This window comes from Acinonyx jubatus, chromosome D3, assembly GCF_027475565.1.
Source record: "Acinonyx jubatus isolate Ajub_Pintada_27869175 chromosome D3, VMU_Ajub_asm_v1.0, whole genome shotgun sequence".
NCBI lineage: Eukaryota > Metazoa > Chordata > Mammalia > Carnivora > Felidae > Acinonyx > Acinonyx jubatus.
This window is the reverse complement of record NC_069392.1, coordinates 27,716,000-27,738,919: the sequence shown is the minus strand read 5'-3', so window position 1 is coordinate 27,738,919 and position 22,920 is coordinate 27,716,000. Positions and strand designations below refer to the sequence as shown.

The window sequence follows — 22,920 nt, the reverse complement described above, 5'->3', positions numbered from 1 at the left end:
ACCTCTAACTCAGCCGCGTGCCTGTCAGAAGGAACTGTAACAGGGCTTTCTGCCCATCACCGCCCACCCATGGCACCTCTCCCGGAGTAAACTATGGGCACTGAATTTGTCGGGTTATATTGATCACGTATTCTGGCCCCTTTTACTAGTTGGGAGTTTCCTTTTTGCAGTCTAACCTTTCCCGGGCTGCCAGCGTGGATCCCGGGACCCTGCCGGTTTCCCGCTGCCGCGCCAGCAGACCCGTACACTACGGGGACTCTGCGCCAACGACCGGGACGCCGCTCCTTCGGTGCCGAGGTGTTGACGGCCAAGAGTTTGGCCTGAAAAGCCAAGAGCCCGAGTGTACTACCGCGCAGGCGCTCAGGGAGGGTGGGACGACGCAGGCCTGGCAGCAAAATTACGCTCCCGCCACTTCCGGTGCCCGCCTCGCCCCGCCCCTGGGTCGAGTGCCTCGCTCTTCCGAGTCTCTATGGTATCAACTTCCACCGCGCTCCACTCATCGCGAGACTTCGGCGGCGCAGCAATGGCGAGATCGTGAGTGCCGCTGACGGGAGTCAGGAGAACGGGCTGGGACGGGGCTCGGGCGAGATCGGGCCGGGGGAGACCCGGCAGGCCAGGGCCGCCAGGACCGGATCGGCGGCTGGGGGCGCGAGGCCCTTCCGGGCCTGGAGAGCCGCCCACGACTAAGCTCCCGCCTCTTCCCCAGATGCCGCGTCACTGCTCCGCCGCCGGCTGCTGCACAAGGGACACGCGCGAGACGCGCAACCGCGGCATCTCTTTCCACAGGTCAGCGCGCGTGCGTGCTGGCACGCGAAGGCTCACGTGTGCCTGCGCCGGTTTTACCCTCTTCGTGGAGCCACGATTGCGCATGCGCTTTCCTCTGGTTGGCGCGATGCTTGTATTTGTAGGGGGGAGAGGGGCGGGGCGGGTGTGACTGAGCCTAGGTGGGAGAGGAAGCATGGGAGGTCCACCAGCCTGCGTCCCTCCGCTTTCTGACTCTCACCTGCCAGGTGACGCTAAGGAAGTTGCTTTCCTCGAGGCCTCAGTTTCCTCACCTGGACCTTGGTGGGAGGTGTTTACCTGGCAGGGTTGAAGGGAGGTCTGGTGGTGGCGTGTGCATGACCAGTCCTTGCCGTCTGGAGTGCTTGAGCAGCTTCAGCCCAGGGCTACAGACACCCTGGTGCTTACTGGTTTGTGGCTCCGCAGACTTCCCAAGAAGGACAACCCGAGGCGAGGCTTGTGGCTGGCCAACTGCCAGCGGCTGGACCCCAGCGGCCAGGGCCTGTGGGACCCGGCTTCCGAGTACATCTACTTCTGCTCCAAGCACTTCGAGGAGAACTGCTTTGAGCTGGTGGGAATCAGGTGAGCCTCTGTGGCAGTGGTCACTGGGGCAGGGTTTGAAGCATCAGAGTAGTCGGCCGATTGGGGCAGCTGTACGGCCAGATGAGGACGATCCTGAAGCCACTGGCTGGAGCCCAGGCCGACCTGGTTACGCGGTGTGGCTGCTTTTTCCCAGCTTTGCACCTCGGTGACAGTAAGACCCACCCCCTCAGGGTAACTGTGCTAGAGACAGGAGAGGAAAACGTTAGCTTTTTCAAAGGCTATTCTTTAGAACCCCAGTCCTCCCAGCAAATCCACAATGAAATTATTCTTTAAAAAAAATTTTTTTTTTTAATGTTTATTTTTGAGAGAAAGAGAGAGAGAGAGACAGAGCGTGAGCAGGGGAGGGGCAGAGAGAGAGGGAGACAAAGAATCCGAAGCAGGCTCCAGGCTCTGTCAACACAGAGCCCTGGTGCGGGGCCCGAGCTCTCGGACTGTGAGATCATGATATGAGCTGAAGGCAGATGCTTAACCAACTGAGCCACCCAGGCGCTCCCACAATGAAATTATTCGTTTTGGCTGATCAGCCTAGTTCTAGTACAGTCTTTTTTTACACGTCTAATTTTGAAGAGCCCTGCAGGAAAGAGATTGGTGTAATTCTACCTAAAGTGGCATTCCCTAAACTAAGTGCTGGCAACATGCCTACCCACCTCCCACTGTGCTAGCATGGGAGAGCCTGATATGGGATGCTGGGGGCATGCTAGCTCTGTGCCCTGCAGCTGGCCCTGGGGGGCAATGCTTATTGTCCACCTTATCCAGGCTGTTTTTCCCCACAGCGGGTATCACAGGCTGAAGGAGGGGGCAGTTCCCACGATATTTGAGTCCTTCTCCAAGTTACGCCGGACGACCAAGACCAAGGGGCACAGTTACCCACCTGGCCCCCCCGACGTCAGCCGGCTCCGGCGATGCAGGAAGCGGTATGTGCTGTGGGTGGAGGGTGCCCCATTCCCACCCCAAATCTGAGAGACTGGGCTTTAGGATGTGTGCCAGCAGTCTTGCTGGACAGGGTTCTAAACCAGTGGAGTAGACTAGGGTGGGCCGGTGAAGTAGAGTCTGGCAAGGCCTTGGCCTGGCCTATTAGTGTCTCTCTCTCTCTCTTTTCTCTCAGCTGCTCTGAGGGCCGTGGGCCCACGACTCCATTTTCTCCACCACCACCTGCTGATGTCGCCTGCTTTCCTGTGGAAGAGGCCTCAGCACCTGCTGCTTTGCCTGCCTCTCCCACTGGGAGGCTGGAGGCTGGCCTCAGCAGCCCCTTCTCAGACCTCTTGGGGCCCCTGGGTGCCCAGGCAGATGAAGCAGGCTGCAGTGCCCAGCCCTCGCCGGAGCGGGAGCCAGAGCGGCAGCCATCCCCCCTTGAGCCACGGCCTGTCTCCCCCTCAGCCTACATGCTTCGTCTCCCACCCCCAGCCGGAGCCTATATCCAGAATGAGCACAGCTACCAGGTGGGCAGTGCCCTGCTCTGGAAACGGCGGGCTGAGGCCGCACTTGATGCCCTGGACAAGGCCCAGCGCCAGCTGCAGGCTTGCAAGCGGCGAGAGCAGCGGCTGCGGCTGCGGCTGAGCAAGCTGCAGCAAGAGCGGGCACGGGAGAAGCGGGCACAGGCAGATGCCCGCCAGACTCTGAAGGAGCATGTGCAGGACTTTGCCATGCAGCTGAGCAACAGCATGGCTTGAGTGAGGGGCTGCTGGGCCCAGAGCTGACTTGAGAGGTTGCCTCTTAGGGCTTCAGCCTCTTCCCCCCTTAGAATCCACCTGGAGAAGGACCCCATCTGAGCTGTGTCCACCAGACCTGCCAGATGCCATAATAAAGTGGATTCTAGGAGGCCCTGCTATGTGGCTCAGCTAGGGGCTGGGGCCCCTCCCCAATTATCCAAGCTCTCAGCAGTGAAGAGCAGAAAATCCAGCTTTTTGCCCACCCCACCTCATGCAACTCCAGTCCCCACAGGGTTTTGAGGGACAGGATGGTGTGAGCAGAGGCCAGCAACAGTGCCAGGCACCCTCTCCTTGGTACCTGAAACAGCCCAGACAAAAGTAGTCTAGTCCCTTTGAAAACATTTCTGAAACCCAGGCCAGAGTCAGTCTCTTTACAAGGACACCTGCATGGCTTTTATCCACTAGCCTAATCTGCCCAGCAGTCAGTAGGGTACAACATCTGAACCCCAGCCTGCAGACCAGCCACCCACTTACACTGGGCCTGGCTCATCTGAAAAACGGACAAAGATGGCAATTTCTGACCTAGTGCTACTATGATTGGCAAGTAGTAAGGGCCCAGCAAGTGACACTTCTAGTCCCCAGAGGTCTGAGAAGAGGTGGGGGAAACTTGGAGGCAGGCATGAAGACAGCAATCCTGGCCTCAACTGGAGTCCCCATTTTTCTTCAAGCTGACTGGAAAGTAGGCTTCCCTGAGTCTGTGATTGTGGCAAACAGTTCAGTGTGCAGGGTGATTAACTGCACACATGACCTCCCTGCTGGCCGTGGCTACAGTAGCCCCAAGAGCATAGCTGAATTCTCTCTAGTCCTGGAAAGTGCCACACAATGCTGTGAAATTGGCTTTCTAGGGTCCTTGGTGTGTAACTTCATTTATTCATATCATGTCTGGAAGAAAAAGTCAAACGACCAGTTACAAGGGTCCACTGTAGAGCAGGGTTTGCAGTTGTTCACCATGGCTCATCTTGTGCCAGGCCATTTCCTAGCTTGCCGGCAGCCTTATGGATGGACTCCTCTTGCCTAAGGATGCCCACCTGGGACCAGGGCTCCCTGTCCCAACTACGTGGCACCATCTGGGGCTCTTCAGCAAGGGCCAAGGAGTGGCAAGTGCCATTGCATGGGGACGCAACTGGAGGGAGGAGACAAGGGGGACTGTTTCCCCCCAACGTGGCTTCCTGGCAGCCAGGGCAGAAGGGTCCCTGGGGTTCTCGTTCCCAGAGAGGAGGCAGAAGTGCCTGTTGTATTAGGGTGGACTCACACAGGGCCTTCTGTTGGGGGGCAGGAAAGGACATGGTGCCCAATCCTTTAGCTTCCCAGCCTAGGCAGGAGCAAGGCGGCCTTGGGACTTCAGGATTTCTGCTGCAACCCCTCTCCCCTCCCCACCCCATATCCCTGGGTATCCCTAGATGTGGCTGGGAGTTGCTGACACGGATAGAAGACCGGATGGGATTGGCCAGTCTCAAGCACTTGGGCCACATGATCCATCCCCAGCTCAGGGACAGCTGAGGGCCGGAGTCCACCCGTGGGGCCTGTACCCATGAGGTGTAATAGGTAGCACTACTATGGTCTTAATGGCATGTCTATGACAAAGAATAAATACTTAGGGACAGATGGGGACCTGGCGGGGGGGGGGGGGCACTTTCACCGACGTCTCCCTGGCACAACTGGGGACTCCTGATGTGTACACAGTGGAGTGGGATCCTGCAGCCCCTCTGGAAGCCAAGGCCCAGTTCGGCATCAGGGCCCTTCACAAAATTCATCCTGAGTCAGATTTCATCTGCCTGTTACTATTGTCCACCCACAAGCTCTGGATGACAGTAGGGGCCCTTAGAGCAACCCCAGTGAAGGTGAGGGGGTACTATGTAGCCCACATCAGGGGTCTCGGGGCAATAGGATCCAGTGGCCAGACCCACAAGCCATACACAGTCCCTGCTGGATGGGCAGCCTCAAACCAGCTCCACAATGGGCTCTCCCCACTGCTGGGCCCTGGCTTCCCACCCACACCTCCAACTGAGAGGGTGCCACCCAGGGGGTCTGTTTTACCATCACTCCCTGTGGGACTTGTCCTTAGCAGTGAAATGGGGCATCCAGAGCCCCCCATGTCCTCTTTCCCTCCGGAGACTCTGGGCACCCTGCCCCTCGGCTGGCAGGTCCAACCACTCCACCTGAGGCCTGAGTGTGGCCAGCATAGTCTGCAGTGGGCAGGGCAGGAACAGGCATGGTTATTCTCCTCGAGTGGGCCAGCACCACATGGGGCCTCATATGTCAGCTCCAAGCTCTGCGCACTGCTTGTCAGAGATGTGGGAGGCCAGGGAGTCTATGATGTCAAGAAGCAGCTGTTGGCTCAGCGAGCGCAGTGTGGGCAGCTTGGACACCTGCAGGAGGCAACCAAAAGGCCCAAACAGGATGGAACCGGATTCCCATGAGGGCCAGAGTGGGCTCCAGAGTCTCGAAGGAGCTCAACCAAGCCAGGGCACAGGCTGACTCCAAATGGCCAGTGGGTGGGTACTCTGCTTGGCTAACCCCAGGGACCACTGCTGCAGGAGATGAGCAGATTACACGCATCCCCACCCCACACCTGGCCAAGGCTAACGCGGGCAGAAGTGGGTCCTAAAGATGGGTTGGCAGTGAGTGCTGGGCTGGGAGGGCCCTGACCTTGGTGAACTGGTGCACGATGATGTGCAGGCAGTGCCGCTTCATGTCCAGTGCTTGCGTCTTGTCAGCTGCCTCCAGGATCTGGAACGGCAGGTTCCTTGAGGTGCTGCCCCATCCCTCCCCCACCCGCCCAGGTTCAGGAAGGCCCATGAGCACCCGCCGAGCTACCTGCAGTACATTCTGTACTGTCACGTTCATCTCCAGGTTCTGCTTGCAGTACGCCTGCAGCCGGTTGTTGTAGAAACCGTAATAGTAGGGAGCCGCAAACAGGTAGCTGGGGGCTGGTTAAGGAGCTGCCAGCCAAAGGAGCTCGTCCTCCCGCCACCTGTGCATCTCCCCTGGGAGGGTGCAGCTGGAGCCCCGCGTGCACCAGGGGCAGAGGAAGCCTGCGACTGTGGCTGCCTCCTCCTGTGTGCTCAGAACAAGGAAACCGCCCCCCACCCCCACCCCAAGGGACCAGCACAAGGGCTCCAATCCAGGCAGGACACTGACTTGCTCTCTACACGGACTCTGAAGCCCTATTCAAGATCCAAAGAAAACCCAAAATCCTCTCCCAGGAAAATACCCATATGCACATTTGCAGAACTAACTGTGGCTTCACAGAGCCCTGAAAGGCATCTTGCACCCATGTGCAGGCCCCCATGAAGTGACATGACCAGGAATCACTCCATGGTGATCTACTCACCTATAACACAGGACCACTTCCTCTGGGCAGTTGTGAGAGTCAAGAACCCACCCATCCCTCCCGGCTGCCAACCTCTCTGTGCCTGCTGACCAACTGCTGGGAGAGCATTAGGTACCAGGAAATCCTCAGGAAATCGCTAGGCCAGAACCCACCCACGAGGCTCCAAAGCTGCCTAAGCTGGGGACTCGGACCTCCAGAGGTGACCTGGGAGCACCCATGGCAGGGAGGATGCAGCGAGTCCTCGGGCGGCATGTTGACCTCGCCGTAGTAGATGTAGCGCAGCATGGACTCAAAGGCCTGCCTGCTGGGCACCATCTCCCCGATGGAGATGTTCACCTGCCCGTCCTCGGGCATGAAGGACCGGAACATGGCCTCAAAGTAGCTGCAGACAGGGGCATTCGAGTCCTGGCTCTCGGCAAACAGAAGCTGTACCCAGGACTGCCCTGCCCTGCCCTGTAGCCACACCCCCACCCACCTGGAGCGAGCGGCCAGGATGGCCTTGTGGGCTGGTCTTGGGTGCCCATCCAGCAGCAGAGTGATGTCACAGAACTCTGCACCTGCCCCCTCCAGGTATGCCTTCATGTCCTGGATCAGAGATGTGCCTGGTAGGGAGGGCAGGGGTTGGTGTAGAGGGACCCCGAGCAGATGCCTCCTGCCCCTCTGCAGACTCAGCCATCGGATTTGGGCCTCAGGGCCCCAGGCACTGCTTCCTGGACATCTGCCCATGCTGCTGCCCTGAACAAACATCTCCCAGGCCAGAAGGCTCACTCTGGCCCTTGAGGCACTAACAGGCCCTGTTACCTTCTCCCCTCAGCCCCAAACACGGCCCTTAGGCCTGCCCGACCCCCAGAGTCTGATCTCCCCAACTCAGCCCACTGAACCCTCCTCCCTACCCTTATGCTTGAGCCCCCTCTGGGTCTGGCAAGCACTGTGTCCCTCCTTGTGTCACCCAGGGCCAATGGCCAGATGCAGCACAGACCCCAGGGAGAGTCAGGGGATGAAGGAGATTATGATGTCCCTCCCCGGACTAGGTGGGCACAGGGAGCTACCAGGAATGTCTGAAGTCTTTGGACTGAGCTTACCTCTCACTAGGCCCCAAAGGGTGGGCATGCCTAGAAAAGAAGCTTGCAACTAGTCACTGACCCTGAGCACACTGCTCCCAACAGAGCTGTCAAACCTGATGTCAAGTCAGGGCAGGTACCCTCACTAGAGTGGGACCCGTGCCCACCTCTGGAAACGGGCTCAGGAGATTCTCCACCCTTAGGCACACAGCTGTGGTAGGATGCCCCATAGGTCAGGGGCTCTTCCTTCCAATGAGCCTGACCTGCCTCCCTGTCTGCCCATGCAGGAGCCCCAGGAGCGCTCTGGGCACCCCCGGTACCCACACCCCACCCTGAGGGCCTGGCAGGTACTTCCATGGCTCCCAGGTCTGATACAATCCCGTTCTGCTGCCTCAGGGATGGGGACTGGATCCCTACCAATGTCCACGGGCTGCTCTGAGGGAGCACGGGGAGGTGGCTGCTGCTTCCGCCGCACAATCTCCACGATCAGTGGGGAAGAGAGGCGTTCAAACTCCTTCATCATGATCACCTGATTGAAGTGGGACTCCTTCACCACGAAGTTCAGGCAATGCTCCTGGGACACACAAGCCGGAGCAGGCAAGCAGGGTCAGGCCTTGGCCGATGGGGCAGCAGCCTGGGCAGGAGGACTTGGGCTGGGGCAGGGAACAGGGGGCTTGTGGCAGGGGTCGGCAGCCTGGGGTAGGGTTTGACAACGGGGTATGGGGGCCCTGTGGCGAGAGTTGGCAGACTGGGGTGCAGGTTGGCAGCAGCAGGGCAGGGGCAGAGGCTTGCAGCGGGGGTCAGTAGCCTGGGGTTGGTGTTGGCAGCAGGGGACGGTGGCCTGTGGTAGGCGGGGTGGGCCATGCACACCGGCCCGCACCTTCAGCTGGCCCAGCTGCAGCCTGGTGGCACTCTCACACACAACCAGCACGTTCTGCAAGTCCACAGAGGCCTCGATGTACTGTCGGCACAGCTGCTCCAGGCGGCACAACTGGAAGCTCAGTGCCAACTTGTAGACATCCATGATGAGCAGCACATCCTCCACGTGGCCTGCATCCAAGAGCTCCCTGAACCTCAGAGTCATGGAGAGAGGGAGAAGGTGCGGGGCAGGGCGGAAGGGAGGACAGGGTCCAGGGCTTGTTTCAGAGGAGTGTGGGTCTGGGTCATCAGGCAACTCAACCACACCAGTGGACATGAGTGGTGGTGGCCGCCAGGCCTCAGGCTGTGCGCCTGTCCACCCTGTTCCCACCCCCAGCGCACCTTTCCGCGGGTACTTGATCTTGTCCGTGTACAGGAACTGCATGAGCACTTCAAAGGGCCGGGCCTCGGCCTCGCGGATGGCCACGTGCAGCAGGGGCGGCCGGGCCCCCCCGAAAGCTGCACCAGGGTCCTCCCTGGAAGCGGGAGCTGCCTCCTCCTCCAGCTTCTATAGGGAGAGGAAGGGGAGCTCAGGGGCACCCCACAGATGCCACTGTCCTGGCAGGAGGGACTGGGCAGCACCTCACCTGGGCTAGCCGTTCCCGTGCCTGCATGATCTTCCTGCGGAGCCAGCGGCTCCGAGCGGTGACAATGGCCACATGGCCCTGCACACACTCCTCCTTCTGGAGCAAGAATGACACCTTGGTGGGGAGCACAGAACCCTCATCCTGGCTGGGACGGAGGCCCAGACAGCCAGGTAAGGGCTCTAGGACTCCAGGCACAAGGGGTAGGCCAGCAGTGCCTCAGGGCACAGCCTCCACCCTGCAGTACAGGGGACAGGCTGGGCATAGGGAGGGCACCCACCTCGCCCAACACAAACTCCACGTCGCAGAACTGGCGGCTCTCCCACAGCCTCCCGTAGTCCTCATGCAGTGTGCACTTGGGGTAACAAGAGAACTGTGGGAGGAGACCCAGTGTTGCCCAGGGAAGCCAGCACTGGCCCAGGCTCTGCCCCCTCTAAGCCACACTGCCCAGCCCAGCTCAGCCCAGCTCCCTCCACTGGCCCAAGCCTGCTCCCCGGCCTCCACTGGCTCCACTGTGAGCCCCCAATGTTGCCCCACCCACCCCACCCTGCACAGAAGTTCCTCAGACTGCCCTCGGCCTAGAGTTCCCCACCCTGTCTTCCAGACTCCTCGGGAAGGCTGCCATCCCACTAGACCCCTGGCTCTGGTCCCCTTGGACAAGTCCCACCCCTACCTACGGGGCCTCAGTTTCCATCATCTGGGACCCATCCACCCTGGCTGGCTCCCCTGTAGTCAGTCCATGAGCCCCACCTGGAACCTGTACATCTCCCCACTGCGGATGTTATTGTCGACGGTGCCCCCGAAGATGTACATGGCGTCCGAGATCACAGCAGCTGCGTGGAAGAGCCTTCCGCTTGGCAGCTGGGTGGAGGTGGGGAGGAGAGGAGATAAGTGACCCTAACAAGTACTTCTCTAAGCCTCAGTCTCCCTATCTGTGAGAGAGGCTGACCACAGGACTGGCATCAGGGAGTGATGGAGAGGAGCGAGGGCGCCAACCCTCACCTCTGAGGCCGGCGGGGCAGGCGGCTTGGCTGTGGTGGTGCCAAAGTCCAGGCCAAACACATCTCGGGACTTCTTGAAGCCACCCCGCTCCTCAGAGGCCAGGGCAGGCACCTCCTCAGAAGCAGATGCTCGCTCTGGCACCTCAGCCCCACCGACCTGGAGGGGAGAGACATGCGGGCATGGGACCAGTCAGCAAGGGCCAGGCAAGGCACCACAGACCAGCCTCCTGCTGACCCTGTTCAAGAGTGAGAGCGCTCTGGGGACAGGTTTGGGAGGGGAAAGAGCCACAGGATGAGGGAGCTCGCAGCATGGCTGAGAAGGGGAGCCAGCAGCAGTCAGGGTGGACGTTCTGGGAGAACATCCTCAGCACCATGCAGATATGATGGGAAGTGAAATGTTAAAAGCCTGTAGGCTGCAAGATGGAGAACAAGGGCCCAGGGCCTAGGGTCTGGTCAAGGCAGACGTCCAGGGCTGAGGGCCTCAGTCATCCGGGCTTTGCTCCTGCTGGCCATCTAGAGCCCTGGGAGCCCTCTGAGGCTGTGAGGAGCTGCAGGGTGGTGGGAGCAGGTGAATCAGGCCTCCCAGCCCTCAGGCCTGGGCAACCCTGGCCACCTGTGCCCGGAAGCACTCACCTCACTGTCTGAGCTGGGCTGGACAACCTCCCAGGTCTGGAAGTCCACATCATAGCAGTGCAGCTCATTGGGCAGTGTGTTGTCTGCCGCACCCCCAAACACGTAGAGGTGGCGGTCAAAGGCCACCATGGTGTGCCCATAGCGCCGCTGCGGGGGTGGTGGGGAGCCACGGAGTAGGTGCTCGGTGGGGATGCGTGTCCACCTAAGGGCACATGACAGTAAACTAGTGCCAGACTGGGGGCTCCTGCTCCCCCACGGCCTCCACCTGGGTTCTGAGGCCTCCCCACAGCAGGCACCAGCTGGAAGTGCCCTGAAGCCTCTGGGGAGACCAGCCGGGTCAAGGGAGGGCATGCACTGCAGGGCATCCCCTTTTGCTCTGGCACCAGCTCTGCCTAGGTCCACTCAGCCCACCATGGGGTCCTGCCCGAGTCCTTTTCGGTCTCCCAGCTATAAACCAGGCAGCAGTGGCAGGCAGGAGAGGTGGCCAGCCTCTGTGTGGTGAGGCAATTCCACTCTCTGGGGGAATGGAGATATGTCCACCACTCCAACATGTGGGATGATCCCCACAGCCAAGGCCTTGCTCCTGGGAGCCACCAGGACCCCACCTCCCAATGCTGCTCCTACATTCTCTACCCTCCCAGGAATCCCCAACAGCTTCCAACGTATCCTCTTTGGAACCCAAACAGATCCTGGCCAGGTGGGCCATGCCATCTGGCTCCATGCTGACCCCTGCACCTGGCACATGCTGGGCTTGACAGGTGCCCCTGCTGCGGGGAGGTTGTCCAGCATGCAGGAGACCTGCCTGGGCAAAGCCCATCTCCAGGTGGCAGGGGTCCTGAATGCCCATCTGGGAATGGGGTAGGGCAGAGGTGCTCTGTAAGGACCCCAGTGCTAAGTGCCTCACACCAGCAGCCCTCTGTGGCCCCATGGGGAATGGGCCCTATGTGATGCCCATACCACAGGATCTGCCCACCTATGCACAGCCTAAAGGCCAGGGTGTGTTCACTCTCACCTCTGTGTGTGTGGGAGCAAAGGGCACAGGCATGACACTGGGCAGGTGGCTGTCTGGGGGCTGGGAGCAGGCCAGCCCGAGGAAGGCAGCACCACACTGACTCCACCCCGTGGGACTCCTCTGCTGCCAGTGGCCCCCGGGATCTCCTAACACCCAGCCTGGGCTGGTGCTGGTGGCCATACCTCCCCTGGTTTTCTTCCTACCCCTGTCCACTCTGCCCCCAGCTGCAGCTCTGCCCCCCATCTCTGGCCTGGGTCCCCCACCCCACAGCCCTCTGCTCCCTCAATGCACCTTCCTCAGCCCCCACATCCCTGAACAGTCCTCAGGCCCTGCGTCTCCTCCAATACCTGTACCTCCTTGAGCACCCTTCCCAGATTAGCCACTTGTCCACCTATCCAGAGCCTGCATATCTGCCCTTCAACCCCTCCCCACATCTGAGCCTTCTTGGCCTCTACTTCCAAGGCCTCTCACCTCACCAGGTCTGTTCCTATTGGTGCTGAGCCCTCTTTGCTGCCCACTGCTGTAAGCACCAAGGCCAGGATGGAGAGGCAGGCTGGCTCAAGCCCGGCTGCCCTCATGAGAGCCACAGGAGAGCTGGGTGGGTGTCAGCGGGATTCCCTCTGCCTCAGATGCCTTGACCTTCCTCCTTCTGAATGGACAGTGCTGGGCTCCAGGGCAACTCCAAGTCCCCTCCTGAGCCTCCCTGGCTTACAGCAGAAGCTCCCTGTTCCCTCCCCTCCATTCACTCCCAGAGCCAAGACCCAGTCTGTGCCACCTCCAGGGCTCAGTCCCCATCACGAGGGCTGGTCAAGGACAGCATAGGCTGGATGCTCTCAGGGCCTGAGCACCCCTCCAGGCTTCTTCCATCGTATGAGATCTATTCCAGCCACATTTGTTACTGGTGACACTGACCAGGCCGTCTGCGGGGCAGGAGCCGTCCTTCACACTGGACAGAGAGAGAGGCCAGCTGAGCCCCATCTTGCTGAGCTGTAGCCACACACTAAGGAGCCTGCTTGCACAGTCTGTATGAAGGCACCTGCACCTCCTTGCTCTGGAAGGGTAACTTGCCCTGCTGTGTCGGAAGCTCACGAGGACAGCTCCAGACACAGATGTGGGTGCCACCACCAGAACACTCACGTCTTGTCCTTGAATTCAAACTGGAAGAGGTTGTTGGTTATCTTGGCTCCGCTCTGCCCTGAGAACACAAACATCTTGTCCCGGCACACGGCCACTGGGAAGTTGCAGCAGGATGGCGGGATCTCACCGCTCTGCGCTACCTGGAGTAGGGAAGGCAGCTCAGCCCGAGCCCTCATGGGACCGGGTTCACAGGGTCGAGACTTACTTACACTGCTGAACTGGGACTACTTTCATTCTTGAAACTTCTGTGAATGAGGGTTCATAGATTAAGTTCTATGGAACAGCTTAAAGCCCCACCTCATCCACCTAAATGGGCCCAGTTTTTAACAACTGGGGCTAAAAATCATCACCATGGGGGAAAGAAACTCCAGGGGAAAGAATGGAGCAGATGGACAGATTGCCCAGAAACAGCAGGGAGCAGGACACCAGACAGCATGCTGAACTTGCTGTGTTCAAATGAGGGTGGCTTCTACCTAAGTGGCACCAGTCACCAGGACACGCTGCCATTTGAAGCACAGAGGATTTAGTCACTAGGTGAGTGCTGCTGGAATTGGGCAGGAAGTCAGCAGGGAGGGTGAGGCTGAGGACAGGCTAGGATTTAGCAAAGAGAACAAAGCAGCCCCTCCCCTGCCCCACCTCTGCCCCCCCATTGCCCCTCCCCTCCCTGCCGGCCCCACCCTGGCCCCCCAAGCCCCTGCCTTCCCTGCCTGCCCCGGCCCCCCAAACCCCTCACCTCCTCCCAGCATGTGAGCTCCCGGTCCTGGAGGCCAATGGTCCACATGTCATTCAACCTGCATTAGGACAGAGGGGTCAGGATCTGCACAGCTGGAGCTGGTGGCAGGGTGGGCCTGGCCGGGAGAGATGGCTCCAGGGAGGAAGGACACATCACGCAGGACTCTGATCAGGGGCCTATGGAGTAGCCATGAGGTGGGGGCTTCAGGGTCAGGGCCGGGGGGGATGCACTGAATCCCTGCTAGGTATCCCCCCAGCCCAGACAGGAACACATGGTCTTAAGCACAACATCTAGCCAGTGTAGCAGGGTCAGTCCCACTCGGCAGACCCCCGGGGCTCGGAGAGGACTTCAGAGAGGCAACACATGCAGAAACCACCACTAACATCGCATCCCTTGGAGCGTTTGTTTGTTTCAAAAAAAAATTTTTTTTTTTTTTTTTAGTGATTTCCATACCCAACCTGGGGCTCGAACTCACGACTCCAAGATTGAGACTCACATACTCTTCTAACTGAGCCAGCCAGGTGCCCCACCTCTTGGAGTTTCTATAATGCTGAAGTCTTGGGGAATGATCACATGCTACTTTTGTAATCAGAAAAATGCAGCACATCCTCAGATAGCTGCACAAAAATGGGCCAGGCTTGCCACCTCCTCAGACACCCCCAGGAGGGGTCTCAGGGGTGCTAGGCCTTCTGACCTCTGTCGGGTTGGGCAAGAGCTCCACTCAGTTGCCCCTCACCTCCATCCTACCCATCTTCTTCCCTTCAGTCCTTTTTGTTTTCAGTTTATTTATTTTGAGAGGGCAAGAGCGCACATGCACACACATGTACGAGTGGGGGAGGAGCAGAGAAAAAGGGAGAGATGAACCCAAGTGGGCTCCGTACTGACAGTGAGATCATGACCTGAGCCAAAATCAAGTCAGATGCTTAACTGACTGAGCCACCCAGGCACCCCAGCCCCCCACCCCGTCCCTCCTGTCCACAACACTACCCTCTTGAGAAACCCCCACCTGAGCCCTCCCATGCCAGGAAGTCCCGCTCTGGGCCTTGGTACACTTACAGGGCTGCTCAGGGGCCGGGTGCACGGGCTGGGCACCACCTACCTGGCATTGCCATCATAGCCAGCAAAGATCCACAGCTTGTCACTGTATACCGTGGCGCCATGGGCAGACCTAGCGACCGGCAACCTGTAGTGTGATGAGGGAGGGGGTGAGGAGCGAGGCCGCCCAGCACAGACCTGAACCTCGTGGCCCCATAACACCAGCAGGGACCCCAGGGCCACTGTGCCTACATTTGCTGACACCGGGGCTCTGGGATGCCATCTGGGTGTCATAAGGCCGAGCTCATGAGGCAGGGCAGTGGGATAAGGAATTCAGATGCCCACAGGGTAAAGCCCTCTCCCAGCCACCACCAAAATATCAAAGAGGGATGCTTGCAAAACAGGAGAGACGCACCCATCAGCAGTACATCAGGGTCCCTTCTGCTCTCTGAAAGGAGAGAATCTAAGAGCAGGGCAAGGGCCTCAAACAGGCACAGCTGGGAATGAGCAGAGCTCAGGCCTCTCTGAGTCTCAGGCTCTTCTTCTGTAATGCTATAGGGGCCACATCCCAGGCCGGCTGCCACCACGGACCCAATGTGGTAGCCACTCGATCAACCCTGAAAGGTTTCAGCAAAGTCTCTCACCGTCCTTCAATTTTCCACTCTGTCCACTGGCCAGTTGCAAACTTATATTCAAAGAGGTCGTTTTTATTCTTCAAGTTAGAATTGGAATAAATGTCCCCAGTGTAGCCCCCTGGGTAGAGAGAGGGAGAAACTGTCACACCCAAAGGCAGCATCTCAGAGTCTCTAAACCCCAGGAGGTGGGGGCAGAATCTGGCCTCACTTAAGATGTATTCTGGGACTCCCTCCATAAACTTTGGGGAACACCTACTGTGTGCCTGACTGTGTTAGGCTCTGGGGACACATAAATGAGCAGAACCCTGTGCTCTGCTCCTGGTGGGGTGACAGAGGAGGGAGGAGAGCCACCTTCCAGCCCAGTCACAGAGGTAGACAATTCTAAACCTGGGAAATTGGGACAGTTAGGGAAAGGGGCACATAGGGCCACAGGGGCCCTTGAGAGGCCCCCAAACCAGTGCAGGAACTCAAGACTCAAGCAGAGAAAGACAAGGCATGGACAGAGAGAAGTTGGCCATGCACAGCATGTGAGCCCCAGGCCTGGGGCAGGACAAGGGTGCTGTGAGCCCAGAAGAGGGCACAGTGCCCAGGAGAGAAGAGGCAGCTCACCAAATACAAACATGCTGCTCCCGTAGACAACGGCTGAGTGGTGGTAGCGGGGGGCTGGTGGGGTGCCTGTGGTGAAGGCCCTGGTGGGGGGGAAACGGAGAGTGGGTGTCAGCAGGGGTCAGATGTGCAGTCCATGCCACACAGGGCAGCCCCTGCCACCTCCCTGATTCCTTTCGTGTTTGTGTTTTGCAGGTAATACCTATGTCATTATGTAGAAACGTATAATAAAAGTTGCCAATAAGGAAAAAACACAAAACCAGAATTAAGACTTGTATATAATCCCTTTGCCAGAAACTACCCTTTATACCTTGAGGCCACCACCCTCCCACCCCGTCACCTTTCCTATTCATGTTTATGCCTCCGAGTAATTTATGAAAATGGAATCACGTGGTAGATATGTTGTAATATCTGCTTTTTCAGCTTAACAGTAAAATGTGACTAGGTCTTCCTGCCACTCTCCAATCAGCTATACTTGTGTTCTTACAGCTGCACTGTGTTCCACAGAGGTAGTCCATGCATTTTATTTATGGAATTAAAAACCCATTTATACTGCTTCCCTGGGGCTGCTCCTTTTCAGACTTTTATGCTTAAGCAATTATTAGTAAAGGACTGTAAGGTCTTTAGAGTGATTTTAAACATTAATCTGTAACTATTGGTTATATTATAAAACTAAGTGTGAGAGGAACAATAACAAATTTCTTTGGCAATATCAGCACTACCTAGGTCTCCTGGGCAGAGGGTGGGTGGCACACAATGATGCCACCCTGGTTTTCCAGGCTTGGCAGGTATGGGTCCTGGGCCTGGACATCCTCCTCCATCAAATGGGGGTGGTGAGACCCCCCCCTCCCCAGAGGACTGCTAGGGACGGAGGGCTGCACACACAGCTCCTGCAGAGTGGGGCACCCAGGGGACTCAGAGGGTCTGTGCTCCTGCACGAGCAGATGGTAGAGCTCAGAACACCCAGTATCTTCTAATCCTGGGATCCCTTTCTCCCCCTCAGCTGTGAGCTTCCCCCTGGGTAGGGCTGGACTGGAGGAGATGGGCACAAATATGCAGTGCTCAGAGAGGGCAAATGTCTTGCCCAAGGCTGCACAGGGGCGAGGGCCATCCGTGGCAGGAAGCCAGAGCTCTCGTATTGCCCACTACCCATGTGGGGTCTCCGGGCAGAAGACGGGCCCCACAGTGTCAGTCCTGAAAAGACCCAGCAGCCGTTCCCCACCCCCACCCATGTTGGCTCCCAAGACAGCTGCTGGCCCAGGAAACAGGCCCAGTGACTGAAGGGCTCTCTGGAGGCAGAATTTGAGGACCAGCAACCAGACCAAACAGATCCCCTTACCTAACAGGATTCAGAATAATCAATCCAAGTCGTGGACTGGAAAAGAAACCCAGGAGAGAGAGGGAAAGACTAAGGACCACAGCTGTCTCCTTGCAGTTTCTCCCTAGCTCTCCCCAGCATGACCCTACTGGCAATCAGGGCCCAGCATGGTGCTACAGACCTCTAGGGGAAAGAGGGGGACCTGGGGCCCGGAGACCACGTACCTACACCAGGAGCAATCCTTCACATCGAACCGCAGGAGATCGTTGAGCATGGTCTTCCTAAAAGACAGCCAGGGAGAAGTGGGGTCAGTCCTGGTCTGCTCTCCAGGACCCAGGAGATGGACATTGCGGCCCAGGGATGGGGGTGGGGACTGTTGTGGGGACCCAACCAGGGCTAGGGATTCCCTAGAGAATCCAGCTGATTCCCAAGGGACCAGAGTGATGACCACAAAGAAAGCTCCCCAGCTGGTGCGGGTACCAGGCTGCCAGGGACCCGCCTGCCTGGGGTCAGGTCCAAAGTCTGATCCCAGCTACCCAGCAGCTGGCTTGAGGGTTCACACCTCACCCCAGGCTCTAGAACCCCTCCTCCCACTCCCATGTCTCAGCACCTCTTTCTTGGAGGCTGTGCCACCACAATGCAGAGCTTCCCAGGGGAGGCCCCTTTCCTCCTCTCTGATATTCCTTCCACCTCTTTATTGCAAAGCCAGTGTAACTACATTAAAGATGCACAATAAAATGGAAAACAAATCCACTGGCCACCCACTAAGACCTGCAAGTTACTGCCCAGCCCTTGTCAGTAAGAAGGAAGAAGGGAGTCAACCAATAGGAGCCCAGCACCCAGGCCTGTATGGGGCACCCCCTGCACCCTTCCCTCAATCTGCACCAGGGGGCTGCACACTCCACCTGTCTCTACAAAAGAGGAAGCAGCCTGGGAGATAAAGGGCCTGCCTGAGGCCATGCAGCCTGGAAGCCAGGAGCTGGGAAGCGGAGATGTGACTGTAATTTTTCCCCTCTCCCATTTGCCCCTCCTTGCTCTCTCTCTACCCCTCTCAGATTCTGCAGGAGGCTTTCTTTCTTTTTTTCTTTCTTTCTTTCCTTCTTTTTTAATTTTTAACGTTTATTCATTTTTGAGAGAGAGAGAGAGAGAGAGAGAAAGAGAGAGAGAGAGACAAAGTGCGAGTGGGGGAGGGGCAAAGAGAGCCAGAGACACAGAATTTGAAGCAGGCTCTAGGCTCCAAGCTGTCAGCACAGAGCCTGACATAAAGCTCGAACCCAAGAACTGTGAGATCATGACCTGAGCCGAAGTTGGACGCTTAACCAACTGAGCCACCCAAGTGCCCCTATTTCTTTCTTTTTTAAATGTTTATTTTTATTTTTGAGAGAGAGAGCAAGCACAAGCAGAGCAAGTGGAAGAGGGGAGGGGGAGGGGCAGAGAGAGAGGGGACAGAGGATCCAAAGTGGGCTCTGTGCTGACAGCAGAGAGCCAGATGAGGGGCTTGAACTCACACACCGTGAGATCATGACCTGAGCCAAAGTTGCTTAAGGGACCAAGCCACCCAGGGAGCGCCATCTTTCTTTGTACTCAATCTTTACAAAGTTGCAGCCAGAGTGAGACAAATCCTGTTTCTTAATGCCACATTATAGCAAAGATATTTCTGCTTATTGCTACACAGTTACCATGCCAACCCTACCTGCTATAGAACACTCCTGGGAATGTTCCCACCCACTGCCCTGGACTGGACATCAGGCCTTTTCTGGTTTGGGGGATTCTCATAAAGCCTGCAGTGAACACCTGTGAGCCTTTTCCTATTTCATCCTGTCATGTGACACACATTTACTGAATTGTTTGGGTGCTGGGTTCAGGTCTCTCCCCAGTGGAGGAGACAGGTAACAAACAAAAATAACTCTGAGGTAATCTATGTGGTCTGTACTCTTACCATGGAGCCAGTAAGAGGTGCAGAAGGGGATGGGAGGGCCACAGTCCAGTTGACCCAGGCAGTCAGGAAGGCCTCCCTCACAGTATGTTCGGAAGAGAGGCAGGAAGGGTTGGGAAGGAGGGAACAGCCAGTACAAGGGCCTGAACAGGAGGATGCTTGGTTCAATCAGAACACAGCAAGGCAGTGATGTAGCCCAGTGTAAAACAAAGGCAGAGGAGCAGGGCAGGCACAAGTGTATAGGGCCTCTCAGACTGCCAGGACAGTTTGGGCTTTTACTCAGAGAGAGGGGAGCCATCCCAGGATTATGTGCTCAGGAGGCACACACTGAGACTTGCATTTCAAATGGATCCCTCTGGCTGCTCATAGGGAAACAGGCTGTGGGGGAGACAGGCTAGAAGCCAGGGCCCCGCCCAAGGAAACCATTCTGCCTAGTCTGCAGGTACTCATGGGGTCCTTGTACCCTACTAGCTCCAGGTCAGCCCCCGCAGAGGGAGTCCTGAAGGACCAAGGCTGCAGAACCAACCAGAGGCCAGTCCTTCTGGGCTTCAGGCCAAGTCCTGTGGTTGAGAGGCAGGGACAGACTCATGGGCAGAATCGGTCATGTGCAAACACCGCACCTTCAGTACAGCAAAACCTGTCCTGAGTCTTTCACAGGTTTGTGCTCACTGACCCTCAGGAGCAGGGCATATGGCCACCCCATATACAAAGGAGGAGACCAGATTAGTGGTCTTAACAAACCTGCCTGAGCTCAAAGCCACAAAGCTCTAACTTGAACTGAGCCTGGTATATCCGGGAGACCAAGCTTCAGCCCCACATCTAGCAGGTTCCCAAGCCTCCCAGACCCCTGGTGAGCATCCCTGGCCTTTCCTGATGACATAAATGAATTAATGGAGGAGGGATGCCCTGCCCAAACTCCAGGTCTGGTGCCACTCTGTACTCCCCCACCTCTGGGTCATTCATTGCCCAGGCGGATCCCTCCGATTGGAACCCTCTTCCTCTTTTCCCTGAGTCACTCCTACTTATCTTTCAGGTCATCAACCCCTCCAGATTGGGCTTCCCTGCCCAGATCAGAGCCCCTTTTCCTCTGCAAGCATGGCCAGCTATGCCCACACCCAGTACTTAACATGGCCCAGCCCATGATAAGAGCTAAAATAGCTCTTTCCCTCTGGGAATGGGTCTTAAGGAAACACCACCAGAAGAAAGCAGCTGCACAAACCAAAGGTTTACCTCAGCCATTATCTCTCACCAAAGGAGACCAACCACAACTTAACTGGGAACAGTTCATAGGATGGAGGTGTGCCCACCAACAAAAACATCAGTTCGGTGTCAGGAAAGTTGTTTCCCAGAAATTTATGGCAGGTGGGAAAACCTTTCCAAAAAGTGGAAAATATGAGAAATAAATAAAACTGTGTCCTCCAAACACTGCCACGTGAGCATGAGGATAAGGCCCAAAAAGGAGTTCAGTGAAGGGAAAAGTGCCTGGTGAGAGCGACTGCCAGGGTGGATGTGTTTCTTTCAAGGTTGTGTCCACCCAGAACAAGAGGAACATTTCTGTGTCCCAAGCATGTGCTATCCACTGAATGCTGTGCTGAGGACCTTGAGGCCAGGTAACCTCAAAGACGGAGAAAGTGAGGCGGAGTGATTAGCTAACCCCATCCGAACCACCATGTTCCTCCCTCCCTGGTCCAAACACCCTCATGTTCATACTCACTCACCCATTGTCTCCACCAAATACATAAATGGCATCTTTATAGGCCACCACTGTGTGCTTGCTGCGCCTGGAAAGAAAGAATGGGTGGGTGGCAGTGAGTCCAGGACCCTCCTGGGGGCACCCAAGGAATGAGATTAAGCACCCGGGCTGGTGCAGAAATTAGGTAACACCTCTCAACTGCCAAGATTGATAGAGATCCCTAAATTACACCTGTACCCCAAGACCCTGTATATGGGAACCAAAGACATTGCCCTGGGACTCTCTGGACTCCGCACCCCACTGCAGAGCCCCCGGGACCCCAGCTCCAGACCCACAAACACAGCTTAACTCTAGTACCTGCCCCAGGCCACGCTGCTCCAGGACTTCCTCAGGACCCCCTCCCATGGCCTGGACATCATCCTGGACACCACCACTTCCTCCCCACCCCCCATTACCAGATCGCTCCTGGACACCACGCCCCGGCCTCGGTCCCTGGACCCCGCCCAAGGCCTCCTCAGACACCCCCCTACTCCAAGACCCCTGAACTCCGCCGTACCGGGCCCCCACGAACTCGTCGCAGGGCGGGAGGCGCCGCCAACGATGCACTGTCTCGAAGGGCCCGAAGTTGAGTGTCAGGTACTCAACACTGTCCGAGCAGCTGTGGTCAAAGTCCACGCTCGGAGCTACCTTGGACCGTGCGCTGCCTGCCAGGGCCCCGGCTCCGATCGGGCCCCCCGAACCCCCCGGCCCAGCCATCCCGGGTCCACGCCGGCTCGGCCACTGGGTCCGCGGGACGTGAGGCCACCGCCCCGGGCGGGACTACGTTTCCCGGCGAGCACTGTGCCAACCGCACCACACTTCCGGCCGGCGCCGCACTCCCGCCTGCACGCGCTTCCCGGCCAGCTTAGCGCTCCTCCTGACTCCGCGGGCCAGCACAGCCTCCTGGAACGGGCCCTGCACAGAGCGTGTAACCCCCTGGGAATCATTTACCGCCAAGTACGCGCGCCCAGTTCCCCAGTCCAGTGAGGGCGGCGTCTAGTCCCCAGCCCCTTCTGGACTGCACTGCCCCGCCGCAGGCCCGACCCACACCGCCTGGAGATAGGCCACACTTCCCGGCATGCCCTGCTTGCGCGGGTCTCGGCCTTGATCGTCCGCCGCTCCCGGGATCCCGGGTGGAGGGTTCCGGTCTCACAGCGGCCTAGGAGGGAGCACGACTATCTCCTTCCGTTTTGCTGTCTCATTTCTGGCCCCCGCGTCTCGCCTTCAACATTCCCCTTGGCTAGGAGGCAGAGTAGCACAGAGGCTCTAGATCGTCGTTCCTAGTTAATAGCAGAGCCTCATTTTCTTTACCTTCGAAATGGGGGTTCCTGAAGCTCTGGCTGCCATGAAAAGCATGGATTGTCTCAGGACCCAGCCCCTACAGCCCCAAGTAGGCTCATGCCCCCAAACTGCCAAGTGCGAGCTGCCTCTGACCCCTGAAGAAGCACTTCCCATCTCAAACCTTTGGCATGTGCTGTCCCTTCTACCTGGAGTGCCATTCTTTGAAAATCCAGATCCAACACACTGGTTAGAGAAGCTTTTCCTAACCTTAGGGGTAGCATCAGTTGCTACCTCCTCTGAGTGCTCATAGGCCAAACTTCCTTGGTGTGGTTGTGCTTTCTCCATGAGTATCTGTCCGATTACAATGGAAGTCACACAGATATGCAAACGTGTGCGTTTTAATTTTAAGATAATATCTAATATGTTGCAGGGTCCTGTAGGGAACCAGTCTCAAGAAAGGGAGAAGAGGACAAGCCTGTCCTGCCTCCATTGTCAGCCATCAGTGGCAGCTGAGGCCTTGGGGGGTAAGCATCTCCTGGAGGCAGCAGAAGCCTCTCTGGAGGTGAGCCAGGCAACCGAAGGCAAGCACTGGGAAGGCTCAGGTTCTGCCCTGGGGGATCCTAGGAAATTGGAGGTTGGCACCTGCCCCCAAGGCTTGGCCTCTGTCCCTGGTGCCCCAGCGTGCCTGCCCAAGTCTGCTGCATGCGAGCTCAGGATCCTTTCCCTGTGAGCCAGGACATGTCGCCGGTCCTGCAGGAATGAGGGGAGGAGGAGTCAGGGTAGAAGACAGAGGGTTCCCCACTTGGCACCATGAACAGCTGATCGCTGAGGACACCAGGGGGCCTGCTCTGTGCCAGGCCCTGGTGCCCAGC

General features: G+C 57.7%; 3 protein-coding genes across 14 annotated transcripts in view; 1 reads left to right on the top strand and 2 right to left on the bottom strand.

The window, feature by feature from the left end:
* The first annotated feature begins 412 nt into the window (after window positions 1-412).
* Window positions 413-3,201, top strand: THAP7 (THAP domain containing 7). 2 transcript variants are annotated; one of them, XM_027049738.2, is made up of 5 exons: window positions 415-534; window positions 707-786; window positions 1,207-1,362; window positions 2,157-2,297; window positions 2,489-3,201. In XM_027049738.2, exons 2-5 carry the CDS (start codon window positions 707-709, stop codon window positions 3,051-3,053), a joined length of 942 nt encoding a protein of 313 aa, XP_026905539.1. In that variant the 5' UTR covers window positions 415-534; the 3' UTR covers window positions 3,054-3,201. The 2 variants fall into 2 exon arrangements, with proteins under 2 accessions (XP_026905540.1, XP_026905539.1); XM_027049739.2 differs by lacking the exon at window positions 1,207-1,362 and having other exon boundaries at window positions 413-534.
* A 741-nt stretch (window positions 3,202-3,942) lies between these two features.
* LZTR1 (leucine zipper like post translational regulator 1) overlaps window positions 3,943-22,920 on the bottom strand; it is a 20,638-nt gene continuing 1,660 nt past the window's right edge. The window contains exons 1-21 of one of the 3 annotated variants that reach the window (XM_027049729.2): window positions 21,285-21,691; window positions 20,754-20,816; window positions 17,324-17,380; window positions 15,785-15,864; window positions 15,185-15,293; window positions 14,605-14,688; window positions 13,506-13,563; window positions 12,773-12,912; window positions 10,624-10,825; window positions 9,992-10,147; window positions 9,740-9,850; window positions 9,270-9,362; window positions 8,993-9,088; window positions 8,748-8,913; window positions 8,368-8,537; window positions 7,905-8,061; window positions 6,902-7,028; window positions 6,659-6,808; window positions 5,910-6,015; window positions 5,742-5,822; window positions 3,943-5,461 (exon numbers count right to left, since the gene is read on the bottom strand). In XM_027049729.2, coding sequence (XP_026905530.1) covers window positions 5,345-5,461; window positions 5,742-5,822; window positions 5,910-6,015; window positions 6,659-6,808; window positions 6,902-7,028; window positions 7,905-8,061; window positions 8,368-8,537; window positions 8,748-8,913; window positions 8,993-9,088; window positions 9,270-9,362; window positions 9,740-9,850; window positions 9,992-10,147; window positions 10,624-10,825; window positions 12,773-12,912; window positions 13,506-13,563; window positions 14,605-14,688; window positions 15,185-15,293; window positions 15,785-15,864; window positions 17,324-17,380; window positions 20,754-20,816; window positions 21,285-21,484 — 2,523 coding nt within the window. In that variant the 5' untranslated portion in view covers window positions 21,485-21,691 and the 3' untranslated portion in view covers window positions 3,943-5,344. Of the gene's footprint in view, window positions 5,462-5,741; window positions 5,823-5,909; window positions 6,809-6,901; window positions 7,029-7,904; window positions 8,062-8,367; window positions 8,538-8,747; window positions 8,914-8,992; window positions 9,089-9,269; window positions 9,363-9,739; window positions 9,851-9,991; window positions 10,148-10,623; window positions 10,826-12,772; window positions 12,913-13,505; window positions 13,564-14,604; window positions 14,689-15,184; window positions 15,294-15,784; window positions 15,865-17,323; window positions 17,381-20,753; window positions 20,817-21,284; window positions 21,695-22,920 lie in introns of those variants that run through there. The other 2 variants (XR_008291462.1, XR_008291463.1) reach the window with 2 other exon arrangements.
* Window positions 22,431-22,920, bottom strand: part of AIFM3 (apoptosis inducing factor mitochondria associated 3) — a 15,000-nt gene continuing 14,510 nt past the window's right edge. For all 9 annotated transcript variants that reach the window (XR_008291464.1, XR_003417183.2, XM_015088450.3 and 6 more), the window contains one exon: window positions 22,431-22,798. Coding sequence is in view for 7 of the 9 variants with exons in the window: in XM_015088450.3 (XP_014943936.2) it covers window positions 22,759-22,798 (40 nt within the window). In the remaining 2 variants the exon portion in view is untranslated. The remainder of the gene's footprint in view (window positions 22,799-22,920) is intronic.